General features: G+C 52.4%; 7 protein-coding genes across 7 annotated transcripts; 4 read left to right on the top strand and 3 right to left on the bottom strand.

Annotated features, from left to right (window-relative positions):
• Positions 1-50: 50 nt before the first annotated feature.
• tif34 (translation initiation factor eIF3 subunit i) lies at positions 51-1,763 on the bottom strand. The gene is made up of 4 exons (XM_025679851.1): positions 1,593-1,763; positions 958-1,464; positions 782-898; positions 51-726 (listed from the first exon to the last, which is right to left on the bottom strand). Exons 1-4 carry the CDS (start codon positions 1,617-1,619, stop codon positions 367-369), a joined length of 1,011 nt encoding a protein of 336 aa, XP_025537713.1. The 5' UTR covers positions 1,620-1,763; the 3' UTR covers positions 51-366.
• Positions 1,764-2,377: 614 nt separating this feature from the next.
• BO79DRAFT_198099 (C-1-tetrahydrofolate synthase) lies at positions 2,378-5,896 on the top strand. Its single transcript, XM_025681316.1, has 5 exons — positions 2,378-2,709; positions 2,773-2,793; positions 2,850-2,887; positions 2,949-5,476; positions 5,541-5,896. Exons 1-5 carry the CDS (start codon positions 2,586-2,588, stop codon positions 5,647-5,649), a joined length of 2,820 nt encoding a protein of 939 aa, XP_025537714.1. The 5' UTR covers positions 2,378-2,585; the 3' UTR covers positions 5,650-5,896.
• A 1,504-nt stretch (positions 5,897-7,400) lies between these two features.
• On the top strand, positions 7,401-9,258 carry BO79DRAFT_256823 (NADP-dependent isocitrate dehydrogenase; the record flags this gene model as incomplete). Its single annotated transcript, XM_025686225.1, has 8 exons — positions 7,401-7,463; positions 7,705-7,740; positions 7,844-7,854; positions 7,915-7,948; positions 8,004-8,142; positions 8,192-8,228; positions 8,285-8,781; positions 8,834-9,258. 8 exons carry the CDS (start codon positions 7,401-7,403, stop codon positions 9,256-9,258), a joined length of 1,242 nt encoding a protein of 413 aa, XP_025537715.1.
• A 541-nt stretch (positions 9,259-9,799) lies between these two features.
• On the top strand, positions 9,800-10,902 carry BO79DRAFT_152005 (uncharacterized protein; the record flags this gene model as incomplete). The annotated part of the gene is made up of 3 exons (XM_025678673.1): positions 9,800-9,928; positions 10,250-10,600; positions 10,849-10,902. 3 exons carry the CDS (start codon positions 9,800-9,802, stop codon positions 10,900-10,902), a joined length of 534 nt encoding a protein of 177 aa, XP_025537716.1.
• A 972-nt stretch (positions 10,903-11,874) lies between these two features.
• Positions 11,875-13,497, bottom strand: BO79DRAFT_269836 (uncharacterized protein; the record flags this gene model as incomplete). The annotated part of the gene is made up of 3 exons (XM_025687238.1): positions 11,875-12,197; positions 12,387-12,729; positions 13,108-13,497. The coding sequence occupies 3 exons, from the start codon at positions 13,495-13,497 to the stop codon at positions 11,875-11,877; spliced, it is 1,056 nt and encodes a 351-aa protein (XP_025537717.1).
• A 196-nt stretch (positions 13,498-13,693) lies between these two features.
• On the bottom strand, positions 13,694-15,424 carry pgxC (putative extracellular exo-polygalacturonase; the record flags this gene model as incomplete). Its single annotated transcript, XM_025687239.1, has 1 exon — positions 13,694-15,424. The coding sequence occupies exon 1, from the start codon at positions 15,014-15,016 to the stop codon at positions 13,694-13,696; it is 1,323 nt and encodes a 440-aa protein (XP_025537718.1). The 5' UTR covers positions 15,017-15,424.
• A 165-nt stretch (positions 15,425-15,589) lies between these two features.
• On the top strand, positions 15,590-16,449 carry BO79DRAFT_210001 (SRPBCC domain-containing protein). The gene has a single exon (XM_025682714.1). It carries the CDS (start codon positions 15,669-15,671, stop codon positions 16,308-16,310), a length of 642 nt encoding a protein of 213 aa, XP_025537719.1. The 5' UTR covers positions 15,590-15,668; the 3' UTR covers positions 16,311-16,449.
• The last annotated feature ends 1,200 nt before the right edge of the window (positions 16,450-17,649 follow it).

The raw sequence follows: 17,649 nt of genomic DNA on the forward strand, positions 1-17,649 counted from the left end.
TTCACGAAAACCCGCCAGTAATACTACCGTGAACTTGAAAGAAGAAATGAAGCAATGTAGTTTCTTTTATTAGGACACAAGAAAGCGACCAGAAAAGCAAATGGTACCAACTCCGACTTTATCATGGTTAAGAAATGATAGAAAAAGAACTCATGCCCTGAATCGCCCCGAGGTCTCTTTCTCGTACCGCCGTGCTGCCTGTCCTTGCTACTTTTGGTTTCATTTGTAGTAAGTAAAGGAGAAAAATGATATCATCTTCGCCTCATGAACACATACACACACGATGCGTGTTTATAAAAACTGGTAGGTAGGTAAGATAGGGGGAGGAAAAACAAAAAACTCTTTGCAAAACTTTCGTCACACACTTCACTTCCTCAGCTGCTCGCGCTCAACCTCGTACATGAAGTCGAAGTAGGGCTTGTCGAAGTGGTGCACACGGACGTAACCGTCCTCACCACCAGAGGCGTAGGCAGTACCGGCGGGGTGGATGTGAACAGTGTTGAGGGGACCGAAGTGACCGCGGACACGGCCGATCTCGTCCTCGAAGACCTTGTGGTAGAAACGAGCCTCGAACTTACCCTGACGGGCAGAGGTCGTGGTGACATCCATGGCGGCCTGACCACCTCCCAGGATCACGTAGTCCTTCTTGGGCGTAATGGTGGCGCTGTTCAGGGGAGTGTCGGCAACGTAGGTTTTGAGGATGGCGAGGTTACGGGTAGACATGAGCTGGTTGGGGTTAGCATTTAGAGTCGTTTGATATGCAAAGTAGCAAGTTATGTACCTTGGCGGACTTGTCCTTGGAGGCAGTGATGAAGTAGGTGCGGTCGGGGGAGAACTGGATGTCGTTGATCTGGTGGTCGAACTCGTGGGCCTGGACGTTCTCCAGCTGCTCACCGGTCTGTCATCAAGTTAGCATCTATCCCCCTCAACGCATAGCAAAAAAGGTATTCTCCGCACCTTTCCATCGTACTGGCTGACACTGCCGTCTTCGTGACCAGCAATGATGTACTTGCCCATATAACTCCAGCCGGCAACCGTTGCCTTGCTCTCTGTGCAGGTGATGCGCAAGCTAGGCTCCTCAGCCTGCTCCGTCAAGTTCTCGCCGTAGTTGATGTCCAAAACCGCGATGGTACCCAAGAAACCCATACGCTTCTCCGTCACAGCCAAGAGTCTGCTTCCATCGGGAGTGAACTCGACCCGCTTGACGGCCGTAGGGAAGTCCCACACCTTGATGCACTCGCCGGTCTTCACGTTCCATAGTCGCACGGTGTTGTCTGCCGAACCGGTTGCCAGAATCTGAGTGTTCGGGCTCACATCGACCGTCCAGATAGCACCCTGGTGTCCGTTGTAGGTACCGAGTCGCTCGCCGTTGGCCGACCACCAGGCGCACACAATTTTATCCTTAGCCACGGAGAAGATAAGATCGCCATCGCGGTTGAACTTGATTTGGTTCAGGGACCGTTCCTATTAAGCAAAATATCCATCAGCCACTCGTCCATAATTCCTTTCATTTCCCAAATTTTATATCATTTTCCTAGCTCCTGGGGGGGCGACTATCATCGCGTTCGGGGGTGGGTATAGGCGAAACGCACATGGCCGGAGAGCAAAATAGGCCGCATTTTGGGCCGATCAAGCTGTGAATCTGGGTAAGGCGACGAAGGGGAAAAAGATGCTGAATCAGAGGTATGTATCCTCTGTAACCGGAGTCGACTAAGACCTGCGAGATGAGGCGGAAATCCTTGCGGGGTGCTGGCGGGCTCACGTTGTCGGCGTCGTCAGACTAGTTTGAATTTCATCGCACAGTCCGGGCTTGCCCGCCAAGACTTTCCTGTTCGAGCCTGTTCTGTATGAAACGCTTCATACCGGATACGTGGTTCTTCCGGTGCGATGATACACATCATGTGATTTGACCAAGCCCTGAAGATTTCCTACCAATTGGGTTCTGGAAGACGTGATGGGCTGACCGCCAACTATGCGCTATACCCAATGCAAACATATGGCGTTCCGAAAGTCCGAAACATCTGCAAAGTTGCGGCTCGCGGGAAACTTTGTCTTGTGAAAAACAGCAGAACAATGGTAAAAGGAGGAGGCATTGAGAGTCGCAGAAAGGACATTTTCACCCACTAGTACTATAGAATATAAACAGATCACAAAGATCAATTGGGAGCGCTGCAGACACTGAAGACATTCAGTGTTGCTTGGAAGCTAATGATTTCAATTATTCAACGATATTACTCGCGTTTGCGTTGATCGACCTTTTCCCTATCTCCATCTGACCCGGCCGAGGAAAGCTGGTTGGCACTGGGCCAACCGACGAAGCAAATTAGATGCCTTTCCCCCCCGCTCGTTCGGCGACACTACCCCGCTGTGCTGTCAACGCGAAGCATTCTTATACCCTTTCCCCCAGTCACCGTTTTTACCCACTACTTTCACCCTCTGTTCGACGCCAATTTTCCTCTGCACGCGGGGTTACGTCTCGTATCCGCTTTTCGCCGTTATCTGCCAGACCTGGCGTGCTAACTTGCGAGTGGCTTGGTTGCGCACCGTCTTGTCATCATCGTCCATTCTCCGGTACCAGGACAGCCATGACAGCCACCAACATTAATGGCACCCAGATTGCCAAGAACATCCGGGCAGGGTTGAAGGAGGAGATCCAGAAGATCCAGGAATCGAATCCCCGCTTCAAGCCTAATTTGGTGATCTACCAGGGTGCGTGGTCGTCACCAAGATTTGCCCCGCGTCGAGAATAAGCTGACAGTGCGAAATGAACAGTGGGAAGCAGATCGGACTCGAGTAAGTCGTAGGCCTCGGGTTGGAAGGAAGGTTGTATAGACTAATTCATGTTTCAGGCACCTATGTGCGCATGAAATTGAAGGCCGCAGAGGAGGTGCGTCACCACTCATGATCTGCATCCTTCGATCTGCTCAGTGCTGACTCGCTCCGAACAGGCCGGTATCATCTGCAAGATTATCAACTTCCCCGAAGACGTCACACAGGCCGAGGTCCTCCAGGAAATCACCAAGTCCAACAATGACACCTCAATTCACGGCATTCTCGTCCAGCTGCCCCTCCCCGAACACCTGTCCGAACACACCATCACCTCTGCTGTCGCCGATGAGAAGGATGTCGATGGATTCGGTGCGATCAACATTGGTGAGCTGGCCAAGAGGGGCGGTCGTCCTCTCTTCGTCCCCTGCACCCCGAAAGCTGTGATGAAGCTTTTGGCGGAGGCCGGCGTCGATCCCTCCGGAAAGCAAGCCGTGGTTCTTGGCCGCAGTGACATTGTCGGAAGCCCGGTCAGCTATCTGTTGAAGAATGCTCACGCCACCGTGACTCTCTGCCACTCGAAGACCCCCGATATTGCACGGATCGTCAAGACCGCCGATATCGTCGTTGCAGCAATTGGACAGACCGAATTTGTCAAGGGTGATTGGCTGAAGCCTGGTGCCGTCGTTATCGATGTTGGTATCAACTACAAGCCCGATGCGACCAAGAAGTCCGGTTCCCGACTTGTTGGTGATGTCGAATTCGAGTCTGCCGCCCAGGTTGCTTCGCAGATCACCCCGGTCCCCGGTGGTGTTGGTCCCATGACCGTGGCTATGTTGATGGAGAACGTTGTCTCCGCAGCTAAGGCGTACTTCGAAAAGCAAAGAGACAGACGCATCACTCCCCTCCCGATCAAGCTGGCCAGCCCCGTTCCCTCCGACATTGCTATCTCGCGTGCGCAATACCCTAAGCAGATTACGGACCTCGCCTCGGAAATTGGCATTGAGCCCCACGAGCTCGACCCCTACGGCCACACCAAGGCGAAGGTCAGTCTCGGTGTGCTCGACCGTCTGTCGCACCGTCGCAACGGTAGATACATTCTGGTCTGTGGTATCACCCCTACCCCTCTCGGTGAGGGCAAGTCCACAACTACGCTCGGTCTCTCGCAGGCTCTTGGTGCACACCTCGGCCGCATTGTGTTCGCCAATGTGCGCCAGCCTAGTCAGGGCCCTACGTTTGGCATCAAGGGTGGAGCTGCTGGTGGAGGATACAGTCAGGTTATTCCTATGGATGAATTCAACATGCACTTGACTGGCGATATCCATGCTATCACCGCCGCCAACAACCTTCTCGCTGCCGCCATTGAGACTCGCATGTTCCACGAATCCACTCAGAAGGATGCTGCTCTCTACAAGCGTCTCGTCCCCGCCAAGAAGGGCGAGCGCAAGTTCCAGCCCATCATGTTCCGCAGACTGAAGAAGCTGGGAATCACCAAGACCAACCCCGACGACCTTACCGAGGACGAGGTTCGCCGGTTTGCTCGCCTTGACATTGACCCCGAGACTATCACTTGGCGCCGCGTGCTGGATGTCAACGACCGTCACCTCCGCGGTATCACTGTGGGACAGGCTCCCACGGAGCGAGGCCACACTCGTGAGACTGGCTTCGATATCTCGGTTGCCAGTGAATGTATGGCTATCCTGGCCCTGAGCAACAGCCTGGAGGACATGCGTGAGCGTCTTGGACGCATGGTTGTTGCTACGTCGAAGAACGGTGACCCTGTCACCTGTGACGATATTGGTGCGGGCGGTGCGCTTGCTGCGTTGATGAAGGATGCCATCAAGCCCAACCTGATGCAGAGCTTGGAGGGTACGCCTGTCCTGGTCCACGCCGGTCCTTTTGCCAACATCAGTATCGGCGCAAGCTCGGTGATTGCCGACAAACTGGCTCTGAAGCTCGCGGGTACGGAGCCCGATGAGGATCACGAGTCCAAGACCGGTTTCGTGGTGACGGAAGCTGGCTTCGACTTCACCATGGGCGGTGAGCGGTTCTTCAACATCAAGTGCCGGTCTTCCGGCCTCTCTCCGGACACTGTGGTCATTGTGGCTACTGTGCGCGCCTTGAAGGTGCACGGTGGCGGTCCTGAGATCAGCCCCGGTGCTCCTCTGCCGGAAGTCTACCGCACGGAGAACATCGATATCCTGCGCAAGGGCTGTGTCAACATGAAGAAGCACATTGAGAATGCTCGGCAGTATGGTATCCCCGTGGTGGTTGCGATCAACCGCTTCGAGACGGACACGGAGGCCGAAATCGCCGTTATCCGCGAGGAGGCCATTGCGGCCGGCGCAGAGGACGCGGTCCCCGCCAACCACTGGGCTGAGGGCGGAGCCGGTGCGGTGGACCTGGCTCGGAGCGTGCTGGCAGCTAGCTCCAAGCCTAAGGAGTTCAAGCTCCTGTACGACCTGAACGGCAGCATCCAGGAGCGCATCGAGCGGATCGGCACCGCCATGTACGGCGCGGAGAAGGTTGAGTTCAGCGAACTGGCCCAGAAGAAGGTCGACACCTACACGGCGCAGGGCTTCAGCAACCTGCCCATCTGCATTGCCAAGACGCAATACTCGCTCAGTCACGACGCGGCACTCAAGGGCGCCCCCACTGGCTTCACTGTGCCCATCCGGGACGTTCGGCTAGCAGTGGGTGGTGGATATCTGTAGGCATCCCGTCTCATTCTGTGCTTAATATGGATCCATTGAGCTAACCCATTGTGATTACAGGTACGCACTGGCTGCGGACATCCAGACCATCCCCGGATTGCCGACGGCGCCTGGATACCTGAATGTGGATATTGACCCTGAGACCGGAGAGATTGACGGTCTGTTCTAGACGGTAGAATCAACGTCATTAGTGTTTAGAGTTGGGACTGGTTTTATTTTCATAATGTCATCGATTATTACTGTTTGATCTAGCAAGATTTTTGGCCATGATAAAAACGGGCAAGGGAAGGGTTATTTCAACATATTACGGCAGGACTATACAAGGCCGGTGTTTCGGGTCACTGAAGGAGGGTCAACTTCAACAGGATTGCAGTGTCTCTTTCTGCGATATACATAGTACAAAGACTATTACATAGTTAGATGGTATCCAATGTAGAAAATCTACAGTGGAGATTATCTTGATTATCTCGATATTGACTACTACTCTGTACTGAGTATAATTGAGTATGGTGCTGGCCTGGCGTGGGGAATCATGGATGAGTCATCGATAGTTCTCCGGGGAGGAAAGTGGCAAGTCCGACCGGCAGCGACTTCGGTGGTTGATGACCCGGCGGAGCACACTGACTGTATCCGTTGCCGCGGGAAACAGCGGTTGCGATCGGCTGGACTGGTCGGAGAATTCTACTTTAAGCCTTTAACGTTGCAGACACAGGGATGCGAATGGGATGGCTCAAAAGCAAATTACGCGGGATGTTGTCAGGTGCATTTGGGGTGTGACCATTTAAAGTTGCGAGTTACGGCGTATACTGAGGGAGGTTATAGTTATAGTTTGTTACGTGCACCGCGGAGGACTTCATCTTATCTTGATGGAGATCAATAGCGGCGGACATTAAGCAGGGAGGGAGGAATGGAGAGTCTGGAGTACTCCGTAAGGGCGGGAACGGAATAGCGCAGAATTGGGTGAGGAAGAGGGTCTGATGCCACCACGGACTGCAGTTTGACCGAACCCATTAGTTTAGTAGCAAGTAGCAGCAAAAGTAGTGCCAATTCCCAGGGAAGGGAACTTTTCCCCCTCCAGTCTGAGAGTCGAATAGTCCGGCTTCGGCGACCAGAAAAGTCGCAACGGTGGGCGGAAAGGGAAGTGGGTGTGTGTCAATTCCAAGCCTTGGGAGGGAACATCCACGCCGGATAAGAGGTGTTGGGGCGCCCTCCATTTGCCTCTTTTCCTCTCTTCACCCTCTCTCTCTCTCTCTCTCTCTCTCTCTCTCTCCTCTCCGTTCTTCCCTCATTCCTCCCCAGGTTCTTGCTTATTGCAGGAAGATTATTTCCCAGAGTGAACAGAAACGATTTTCCGGGTTCTCCGATCTGCCCCGTGAAGGTCCCTTACAGCAACAGCATCTCGTCCAGTCCGGCTTAACGGCAGCTTCCGAACTCCACCACCGCCTCCTTCCAGCCGAGAGCTTCACGGCTTCTTGCTTGTCTTTCCCTCGGGTATACTCTCTCTCGCTCTCTCTCCCTCCCTCCTATTCTCGTTGCCCCCAAGTTTAGATCCTCCTCCTCGTTTCCCCGTACCCGATAGACTGATCCGCTTGGGCAGACTTTCCCCGGTTCCTCCCACACAGCAGGCCCAGTTACTGTCGAGTCTTTGGCAATTCATCCCACACCATGTCGTCTGTCCGGTTCAGTTCCGCATTGGCGCGCCGCTCCTTCGCCGTCGCTTCCCCCCCTCTCTCTGCCCCTCTCTCTTCCTCCGCTCGTCGCTTTCTCTCTTCTTCCTCTTCTACTATTTCTTCTTCTTCCTCCTCTGTCTCTACTCGCTCTCCCAGATCTCTTACTTCTGCCTCTTCCCTTCTCTCCTCTCGTACTGCTTCTGCCCGCTGGACCGGTCTATCCTCGTTGAACCTTACTCAATCCCGCACCATGGCTACCGAAATCCCCAAGATCAAGGTCAAGAACCCCGTCGTTGAGCTCGACGGTGATGAGGTATGTCTGATTTGACTTTTACGTTTTGGCTTCCCTCCCCTCCTTTATATATGTATAATTCTGCATCTCGGCCCTGCCCCTCGTCGGGATGCGCATTTTCGTCATGGCGCATTCCAGACGCGGGGAATAACGGCGGCTGCCGCCTGGCCCCTGGCAGCCAAGCGTCAATCGTTCGGCGATCCAGGGCTCAATTGCAGGACAGCGAAAAGGTTTGACATGTGCTAACGTTGCCCTTTACTAGATGACCCGTATCATCTGGCAGGAGATCAGAGAAAAGGTATGTAGTTGGCCCTCGGCTGCCCCGCCATGCATCAGCTCCAGATGCATTCCTCCCGTTCTCTCCCGCATCTTCACACGCTAACTCGGCCCCGCTTCTATAGTTGATTCTGCCGTAAGTCGACTTCTTCCGATTATTGACCATCCAGTCAGTCGACTAAGACATTACGCCTAGTTACCTTGACGTCGACCTCAAGTACTATGACCTGGTAGGCTTCTGTGACAAGAATTGGTGTTCTGGGTGGAGACTGACCGGCATTGCAGGGTCTCGAATACCGTGACCAGACCGATGACCAGGTCACCGTTGAGGCTGCCGAGGCTATCAAGAAGTATGGTGTCGGTGTCAAGTGCGCCACCATCACTCCCGATGAGGCTCGTGTTGAGGAGTTCAAGCTGAAGAAGAGTACGCATACCGAAGCATGTGAATGGAGTCATACTAACCCTTGCTTCAGTGTGGCTGTCCCCCAACGGCACCATCCGTAACATCCTGTTCGTTACCTTGCTGCAATCCCTGCTGTTAAGCTTAATTGCTAATTTTTCTGCAGCGGCGGTACCGTCTTCCGTGAACCCATCATCATCCCCGCCATTCCCCGTCTCGTCCCCGGCTGGAACAAGCCCATCATCATCGGTCGTCACGCTTTCGGTGACCAGTACCGTGCCACCGACCGTGTCATCCCCGGCCCCGGTAAGCTCGAGCTTGTCTACACCCCTGTCAATGGCGAGCCCGAGACCGTCAAGGTCTACGACTTCCAGGGTGGTGGTATTGCCCAGACTCAGTACAACACCGATGAGTCGATCCGTGGCTTTGCCCACGCCAGTTTCCAGATGGCCCTGCTCAAGGGTCTACCTCTGTACATGAGCACCAAGAACACCATCCTGAAGCGCTACGATGGTCGCTTCAAGGATATCTTCCAGGAGATCTACGAGTCCACCTACCAGAAGGACTTTGAGGCCAAGAACCTCTGGTACGAGCACCGTCTCATTGACGACATGGTTGCCCAGATGATCAAGAGTGAGGGTGGATTCGTCATGGCCTTGAAGAGTAAGCCTACCCCTGAAATTGTGTGAGGGCTATGCTAATCCAAAACGTATAGACTACGACGGTGATGTCCAGTCCGACATTGTCGCCCAGGGTTTCGGCTCTCTTGGTCTGATGACCTCGACCCTGGTCACCCCTACTGGCGAGGCTTTCGAGTCTGAGGCTGCCCACGGTACCGTGACCCGTCACTACCGCGAGCACCAGAAGGGCCGCGAGACCTCCACCAACCCCATTGCCTCCATCTTCGCCTGGACCCGCGGTCTGATCCAGCGTGGCAAGCTCGACGAGACTCCTGATGTCGTTACCTTTGCTGAGGAGCTTGAGCGCGCTTGCATTGAGGTTGTCAACGATGAGGGCATCATGACCAAGGATCTGGCTCTGGCCTGCGGCCGCAAGGAGCGTGAGGCCTGGGTTACTACCCGCGAGTACATGGCTGCCGTCGAGCGCAGACTCAAGGCCAACCTCAAGTCCCGCCTTTAAATACCCGATTGTTTTGCATTGATACACTAACGCTAGCGTGACTCGATGAGTCGATATTCTTAGAATTACGGGTTGCATTATGTAGATTTTACAAAAGGTGGAGACAGTTGTTGAAACCACATGTATAGTGCAACTGATGTTTGTTCCATGTCTCATGAACTTGTACATGCTTGATAATGAAAATAGATGCAGTCTTCTGATAAATTATGCACTTTTCTCGAACATTTCCTAACCGAACCCACTGATGTAAGAGGACAGATGAATCTGGGCGCCAACGGACCGAACCGTGGATCCTCACAAAATGTGGTGGCACACCCAGCCAAGTCCAGCAACATCCGCGGGGATTTGACTTTATCAGTATCCCTGACGCAATAGATCTGGATCCGGCCTTGCAACCTCGGGCTTAGCATTGCCACGTCTGCTTCAGCAGCAGATTCTTTTTTTTTTCCCCATTCAAAAAAGATGATATCGTAGACCTCAATCGAAAGATGCCGCTCCCTTCCTCCGAAGGAAGTAGACGTCGTCAGTTCATCCCAGCAGGATGTATGCCCTGCCCGTGGGAATCGTTTTCCTTTGCCTGGCGACGATCACGGTCGCGCTGCGACTGTATACGAGGCTGAGGTTGGTGAGGAAGCCGGGATGGGATGATTTGTTGATTGTGGTGTCGTTGGTGAGATACCAGATACCCTTTAGGATGGTTTGGTTGGTTGAGTAATGCTGATGTGGTGTATGTGTGGTGGATAGGCGACTGATATAGTGTTCTTTGCGTTTTTGGTTATAGGTATATCCCCCCATGTAATATGGAATATACCTGAGATGAATGAGTGACAGTACTAATAAGAATGTATGAAATAGAAAGCCAAAACGGCCTCGCCGAAAACGAAGCAGATCTTCCGCCGGAGGTAGTGAGGAGACAACTCAAGGTATACCCACACCCACTCACATACATACCCTAATTCCATACAACAAATGATACTAATATATGGAATAGGCCCTCTGGATAACAATCCCCCTCTACAACCTCACCCTAACCCTCACCAAGTTATCCCTAATATTCCTCTACCGCCGCCTCTTCCCAACACACACCTACCGCATCCTCCTCATCCTGACCCTCATCTTCGTCATCATCACCGGCCTCTGGATGGTCCTCAGCACCCTCCTCTTCTGCATCCCCATCAACGCCTTCTGGGATACCTCCCTGCCTCATACATGTCTCCCCGAGGATGTGGTCTGGTGTCTCAACGCCGCGTTCCAAATCACTACGGATTTGATCCTCGTGGTTTTGCCCTTGCCCATCCTGGCGAGGTTGAATCTGCCGAAGAGGCAGAAGGCTGCCCTGTTGGTTATTTTCGCGTTGGGGTTTTTGTATATCTCCCTACCTTATACCTCCCTCCCCTTATACCTTTAGTGTTGTTATGGATGGGAAAGCTAATGATGGAAATGATGGTACAGTGTCTGCGCAACAAGCATCATCCGCCTAACAACCATCGTCCGCCTCCTCCGAGATCCAGACTTTACCTGTACCCATACCCATCCCTTACCCTACCCTTACCCCATATATCACCCCCATACTGAGAAAGAAACCTATAGCAGGAAACGGCCTCGCAGCAACCTGGTCCTTCATCGAATCCGCCGTCGCCATAACCTGCGCATGCCTGCCCCCTCTCCGACCCTTACTCGTGCGGGTATTCCCGAGACTGATTCCTTCTCGGATGAGGTCTTATCATAATAGGGATAAGGAGTCGAGGTCGAACAGCAATAACAACAATAACAATGGTAATAATAAAGCTGAGGAGGCGGGAGTTCAATTTCCTTCACGACCACCTACGATATCTAAGTCTAGGACGAGGAAGTCTATATCAAGGAGAGGAACGAGAAATGAGGATCTAGACTTCTTGTCTGTGTATGGGGGCGGTGCGGCGGGGTTGTTTGCGCCGGGGAGTACGGTTTCGACGAGTGTTTGGGGGGATGCGGGGAGTGTTAGGTCTGCGGGAGTTGATGGGGATGGGGATGGAGGGAAGGATGGGGAAGGGGGTGGGGAGAGGGATAGTGGGGGAGAGGGGATTCAGATCATGAGGGAGGTGAGGTGGGATTCTGTTTCTGTGTCGGAGTCGGTGGATGGGAGTCATGGGGGAAGTCATGGTTGGGGAGATGTGGAGGGGAGGTTGTCGGAGGGGACGAGTGGGAGGAGGTCGAGTGGTGCGCCGTTTTTGCATCCGCAGTGGGTGGGGGGGAATATTGCTGAGTGGTAGTGTAGTATTGTATAAAGTAGGGTTTAGAGATTGGTATTTGGTGTATACACTGGATATGTGGTGTCTGTCTCGGGCTAAGAGAATAGTAGTATCCGGGAATCATTAATGAATCAGTCTATCTACTAGTATTGATCAAGCATACTGAAGCATACTACATAATCCACACCTTTCTTAAGGGCCAAATTCAACCTTTACCCAATCTGTTGGAGTTCTCACCGAACCATCATGAAACTTCACTCTGATCCGCCATTCTGAGCATTCTATGCCTCGGCATCTGTCTCGGCGTCCTCTGTGTCAGCGTCCACTGTCTCAGCGTCCACAGCCTCAGCGTCCTCCCTCTGAGTAACAGTTTGTTCCTGTCTAGTCAGCTACTGTAGAAAGAGGGGATCGAGTATGGCGGGCTAATAACAATGCAAGACTGCAAGACACTCACCACGTCTGTTTCAACAAGGATTCCTGACAGCCCTGCAACAACAGAATCAATACGATCAATCCCCATTTCTGGGGCAGACACGTCGTCTTCAAACAACTGACCCCGGCGATTCAGTCTATCTCGATGTCGCGCACGCCCCCTCCCAAAGGAGCTGTTTCCACTGTCTCCCGAAGTCGCAGTTTCACTTCCTCCATTCGTCTGAGGTTGAGTATGTTCAACAGATGCAGATGCAGAAGCTGCATGGCCTGGCGTATCTACAGGAGTGACTCCGTTTACATGATTCCGGGGAGGTGCTTCTCCTTCCTGTTCTGCCTCAGCTGGAGTGTCTGTCCCAGTAATTGGTACGGCGTGAATGGAAGATGACTCAGTGATTGCGGTTTCCGATGCGGACCGATCTCTGGCTTCCGCTCTTATAGAGTCCCGAATATCCCAGCGCGTCCGACGAGTCCCGTTCTCCTGTAATGCCTGGAATGCCTGAAATGCCTGAAATGCCTGGGCCGCCTGGGCCGCCTGTGCTGCCTGAGACGCTTGGCTTGCCCGATGTCCTTGGTCTGAATGAGACATAGTCACTAGAGGAATTCCCTCTTCCTCTGGCAGAGAAGGGTTCGAATGATCCGGAGACTCTGGAGGCGAATTCAGAGGCGGATTTGCAGGAGGATTAGGGGAATCCTCAGGATTATTGACAAGAGGATTTTCAGGAGTATTCGGAGGTGGAGGATGCCCAGGGAGATCTGCAGGCGGAGGAGTATTCTGATGAGACGGGGGATGTTGTTCCTCATGTTCAGACTGATCTTCATGCTCAGATTGTTCCTCATGTTCAGACTGATCACCATGTTCAGACTGACCCTCATGTTGAGACTGATCCTCATGCTCAGAGTGTTCCTCATGTTCCTCATGTTCCTCATGTTCCTCATGTTCCTCATGTTCAGAGTGTTCCTCATGTTCAGAGTGTTCCTCATGTTCAGAGTGTTCAGAGTGTTCCTCATGTTCAGAGTGTTCAGAGTGTTCAGAGTGTTCAGAGTGTTCAGAGTGTTCAGAGTGTTCAGAGTGTTCAGAGTGTTCAGACTGCTGATCCTGGCCGTTCTGAGTACACCGAAGACATGGGCACAAGAGCTCACACAGTCTTTTTCGAGGAGAGAAGCACAGTCCAACAAATGGACTAACATTCAAGTTTGCCCCAAACGGCGGCTGCTCAAGCTTGAAGGATGGATCCAACAAGATAGAATTCGCAGGCAATTGAGCAGTAAGCCCCTTGGGAAGATCGGAGGCACGAGAAGAGGCATTGCTATCACTCCGCTCAGACACACTGCGATGGTAGCTGTCGACGTTTTTGTAGCAATGATGGCAAATCACGTCATATTCACCTATTCGGGCGAAACAGTTGAAGCTAGCGGGAAGCATAGTCTCGTAGAGCGAGCTATCGCCCCAGTCGAAATCGCCGACTTGGATCCAGGAAGGTAGCTCGTCAAGGGGAATCAGAGGAACTACCATGTAACCTGGTCGGTAGACATAGAAGTTGGGGAACGGTTGGAATTTGTTGATAGGGTGGGACATGCGTGGTATAAATGTAGTGATATGCAGATCTTGGTTATCAAACGAGTGGATGGTGTATCAATAATAGATACTTAGTGTGAGAAGAGTACAGTAGTGGGGTTGTTTTGATTGAATATTGTATATGCTTAGTTTGGGTGTGCTTTCCGGAAGCTGATGTGTTGGGTGTGGCTTCCTTATTATTTTCACATTACTTCGATCAAGTCGATAGCGGGCTGTAGGTCCCGTTCTTACAGGTAAACCCAAGATCAGGATTAAGGGCTGCCGTTGCGTTCATGCAGATCACACTCGCCGGTTCCAGAACTTGCGGGTATAGTTGAATGTTGTCCGCCACAAAGTTCTTACAAGACTGCCCTGTATGACACTCGATAATGAGGGCCTCCGTGTGCTTCAGATTTGGCAGCCCAACGTTGTACCAGCAAGGGTCGGAGACGCAAGAGCCGTCGCCAGGCTGGTACGTATTAATCGAGCCAGAAAAGTCAGACCAGGTGAAATCCTCCATCATCACAGCTGAACTGGCATTGACAGTCCCGGACCGGGAGGCGCCTTGGTCGCTATAGCTTTGAGTGACAAAGATAGGGAACGTCACGTTGAAGACTCTAATGTTATTCCAAGTCACATTCTTGACGAGTCCGGTACCTCCGCTCCATGACTTGAAGCGTGCGGCGTAGAGGCCATCGACGACAGTCACATCGTCAAAGCGGATGTTGCTGATATTGGCAAAGTCTGTGGGGTCCTTTCCCAGCGAGCCAATGCTCATGCCATGAGTCTGGTAGCCAATGGTGTTTCTTGTGAATAGTATGTTGTGCGAGTCCGCGCCTACTGCAATCGCGTCATCGCCGTTGTACATGATACTGTCGGTAATCTGGATATTGGTACCCTCCACATCGAAGCCATCTGTGTTGAAAGGGAAGCTACCTGTCGAGGTAGCATCGATAATGGCATGGCTAACTGTGATGTCTTGTCCATGCAGCTTGACATTCCAGGCGATAGGCTTCCTGGACCTGAAGTATTTTATGGTCGCTTGGCTGGTCTTGAAGCTCATGAGATGCGGACGATTATCAATGCCCGAACTACCTGCAGGGTTCGCATCCCACCAGGGCTGCCCATACGAGTCGATCCAGCCATTATTCACGTCTTCGGGACCAGTCCAGTCCACCTTGGGCCCTTCCAAGGTGAACCATGTAGAGCTACCATCACTGACGATATTCTGCACTGCAGTTATATTCTGTGGCAGATGCAGATTGCCGTGCATCCGGATCTCCACATTGCTGAGGTTGGTGGCCGTGATCGGCTGGAAGACATTATAATTTACACCCTCCTCGAAGATGATAACCGAGTCAGTTGCGCATTCTGCAAAAGCCTGGGAGACGGCAGACGAGTCATCAGCCGTTCCATTTGATGCCTGATATTTAGACGGAACCACGCATTGTTGGCTTCGAGATGCTCTGCTGGAGTGTGGAACCCCGTGGACGAGTGACGAAGAAAGAAGGAATAGGAGTGATGCCTTGAAAACAGACATGATGATGCGTGAGTAGACAATAACCCACTAATTAGCCAGTAGCATTCGCATACTCACCCTTACTTATATCCCAAGTTGGTGTATCGTCTCGAGGTTCGGGTCCTCAACTGCCATGCCATTAGACATGACAAGCGTTCGGAAATTTGCATGTTTCTCAGGTCCATTAACCGGGAAATTTCCTGAAGAGGCCGCAAATAGAGTATGCGCGGGACCTGATCGGCGTATAGATCAACCAAGACAGCAGCGCATTAGGCTGGCATTGGTGGAGAAATTGTGACAGTTAGCCAAGTGTGGAGAGCTGCCCAGAGACGGCCAAGGTAGCTAGCTTCCTGCTTCCCCGGACGTTCATGATGAGAGAAGTGTACGTGAAGAGCATCTTATAAAATAGATAAAATAGACAAAGAAGTAGATTGACTGCTAATGTCAAACAAAGTGAGAGCTGGTATGCTGCAGGGATGCGATGGCGCCGTGCAAGTGTTTATCCGGGGTCACATGGGGGTGGAGCCGGGAATCCAGAGCGAAACTTCTCCTGTCAGTGTCATAGCTTCTTGCTAGACAGTTAGCGAGCTATTTCTCTATTATCGCGTGTGACATAATAGTCCATCTTACATCTACTTCACATCTACATTCCTACAAATTAGCTCTCTTCAAAATGACTGCCCCCACGCCCAAGTCGGCGCTCGCAACAATGCCGACGCCCAATATCCCTGCATCCGAAGCTGTCGGCCACTGCCAGAGCGTCGCAATAATCGATGCTCCACTGCAAGAAGTCTGGGATACTCTCATGGACACCTCTACCTTTCCCTCATGGAACAGGTTCGTCCCTGCCGTGACTATCCGAGAGCAGCCCGGATGCGAAGGGGGCGATCTCTCCCCCGTTCTCCAGGCTGGGACGAAGATGACTTATCACGTGAACATGAAGCCGACCAGCTCGTCCCAGCCACAGCGTGCACAGGCGAGCAATGATACTCCATTGGTCGTGACAGAGTATGATCCACCCAGCGAGAGCAAGAAATCCGGTCGCATTGTTTGGGTTCTTGATAAGCAGGCGCAAGGTCGCATCATGTCCTCACTGTTGGCGGCGGAACGGGTCCATGAGTTCGTGGAAGTTGATATTCAGGATGAACAGGGTCAGATGAGAAAGGGAACGGAAGTGCGTAACTGGGAAGCGCAGAATGGAGCCCTGGCGTATGTGGTTCGCTGGATGGTGGGGGCTCAGCTGGAAGTAAATTTCGAGGTGTGGTTGCAGGATCTCAAGGAGTATGTTGAGAAGGAGAGGAAGGCGCGGGAATAAGATGAGCTAGCTAGTCTAGGGTCTGCCCCTTTACTTTGTACATAGTAATAATACGAGTTTAAATGGATGGCTCCTTGCTGAGAGAGTGGTTTGGTAGGGATTGCTGCATGCTGGGTAAATTGGATGATATCCTTGGATACGTATCTAAACTCTCGACTCTCTGTTTCGTAGTGTTTTTTTTTTCGAACTCTCAAGGTCCCTGCTGGATGTGATCAAATACTATACAGTACGGGATTCCGAGACAGCCTTACAGCCACAACTAGCGTCGGCCCCGTGCGCGCTTGGCACGGCGATGTGTGCTTTTCCAGAGCCATCCACCGGTTCCGTTCCAGGTCATTGCGTCGGGAACCGTTCCTTTGATCCCGTATGGTGAAGTGAGATATCAGATTGCCAGGCTTTGTCCCCGACTTGCAGTAGAGGGTGGAGCTGGGAGAAGTGCCAGTGTCAGCACTTCGGAAAGGAGGGAATTTTAGGAGTCGCGGAAGACCAGAGGATGACTCCACGCTACTAGGATGGCCCTAGTTGAGTAGTTATATGCGAGGCTTACGATGGCCAGTGGGAGGAGGGTCATGCACCTGATGTGACAGTAACTGAAACTACTACTATTTGAGAAAGACTAAGTTTGGTAGGAGGTCGGATGCAAAGTGGAGATTGGAAGAGCGTCTCAATGGCAGGCAATTTCCCTGGCAGACCGTGACCCACGTGGGGGTGGAGATTGGCTGAGGCCCCGTCCGAGGGTTACGTCCTCGGCTGTCTCTTGATTCTTGAACAGGCCTTTTTTGGGTTCGTCCTCGTCTTTCCCCCCTTTCAAGCAGCCACCGTCGAAGGTTCGAATTTTCGTTCATCCTTCCTGATCTGGAGTATGCGATGGGACCCTCGCCAGATTGAAACGGGGCCGCTATACTACCGTTTGATACATCCACGCAGAAAGAAGAGGGCTCCTGCAGGACTACCGCAGGGTGGATGAGCCATGGTCTGCATGTACCCATGTACTACTTCCTTTCTTTTTCCTTCAGTCGGGATGTTACGATAAGATCGACTAGTCTCGGGCTGGCTGAGAGACCACGACCGAAATGTATCTACTGTATATTGCCTGCAGTTTCCAGCAGACGCCACGACGCGCGTGAAGTAGTGGAATTTGAAAACCTCGAGATGGTCATCCCTGCAGCATAGTGTGTCACACTTTTCACGGTCTTCGTCATCCTTTTTTTTAGGGGGTGGAGACACCACAAAACAAGGATGGGATTATGGTTATTCATTCACCCTTTGCGACGGCCATCCAGGGCGAAAATGCGAGGGTGACAGCCGTTTGTGCCCGAATGACTGGGTGAGAAGGAGA

This window comes from Aspergillus costaricaensis, assembly GCF_003184835.1.
Source record: "Aspergillus costaricaensis CBS 115574 unplaced genomic scaffold BO79scaffold_23, whole genome shotgun sequence".
NCBI classification, from domain to species: domain Eukaryota; kingdom Fungi; phylum Ascomycota; class Eurotiomycetes; order Eurotiales; family Aspergillaceae; genus Aspergillus; species Aspergillus costaricensis.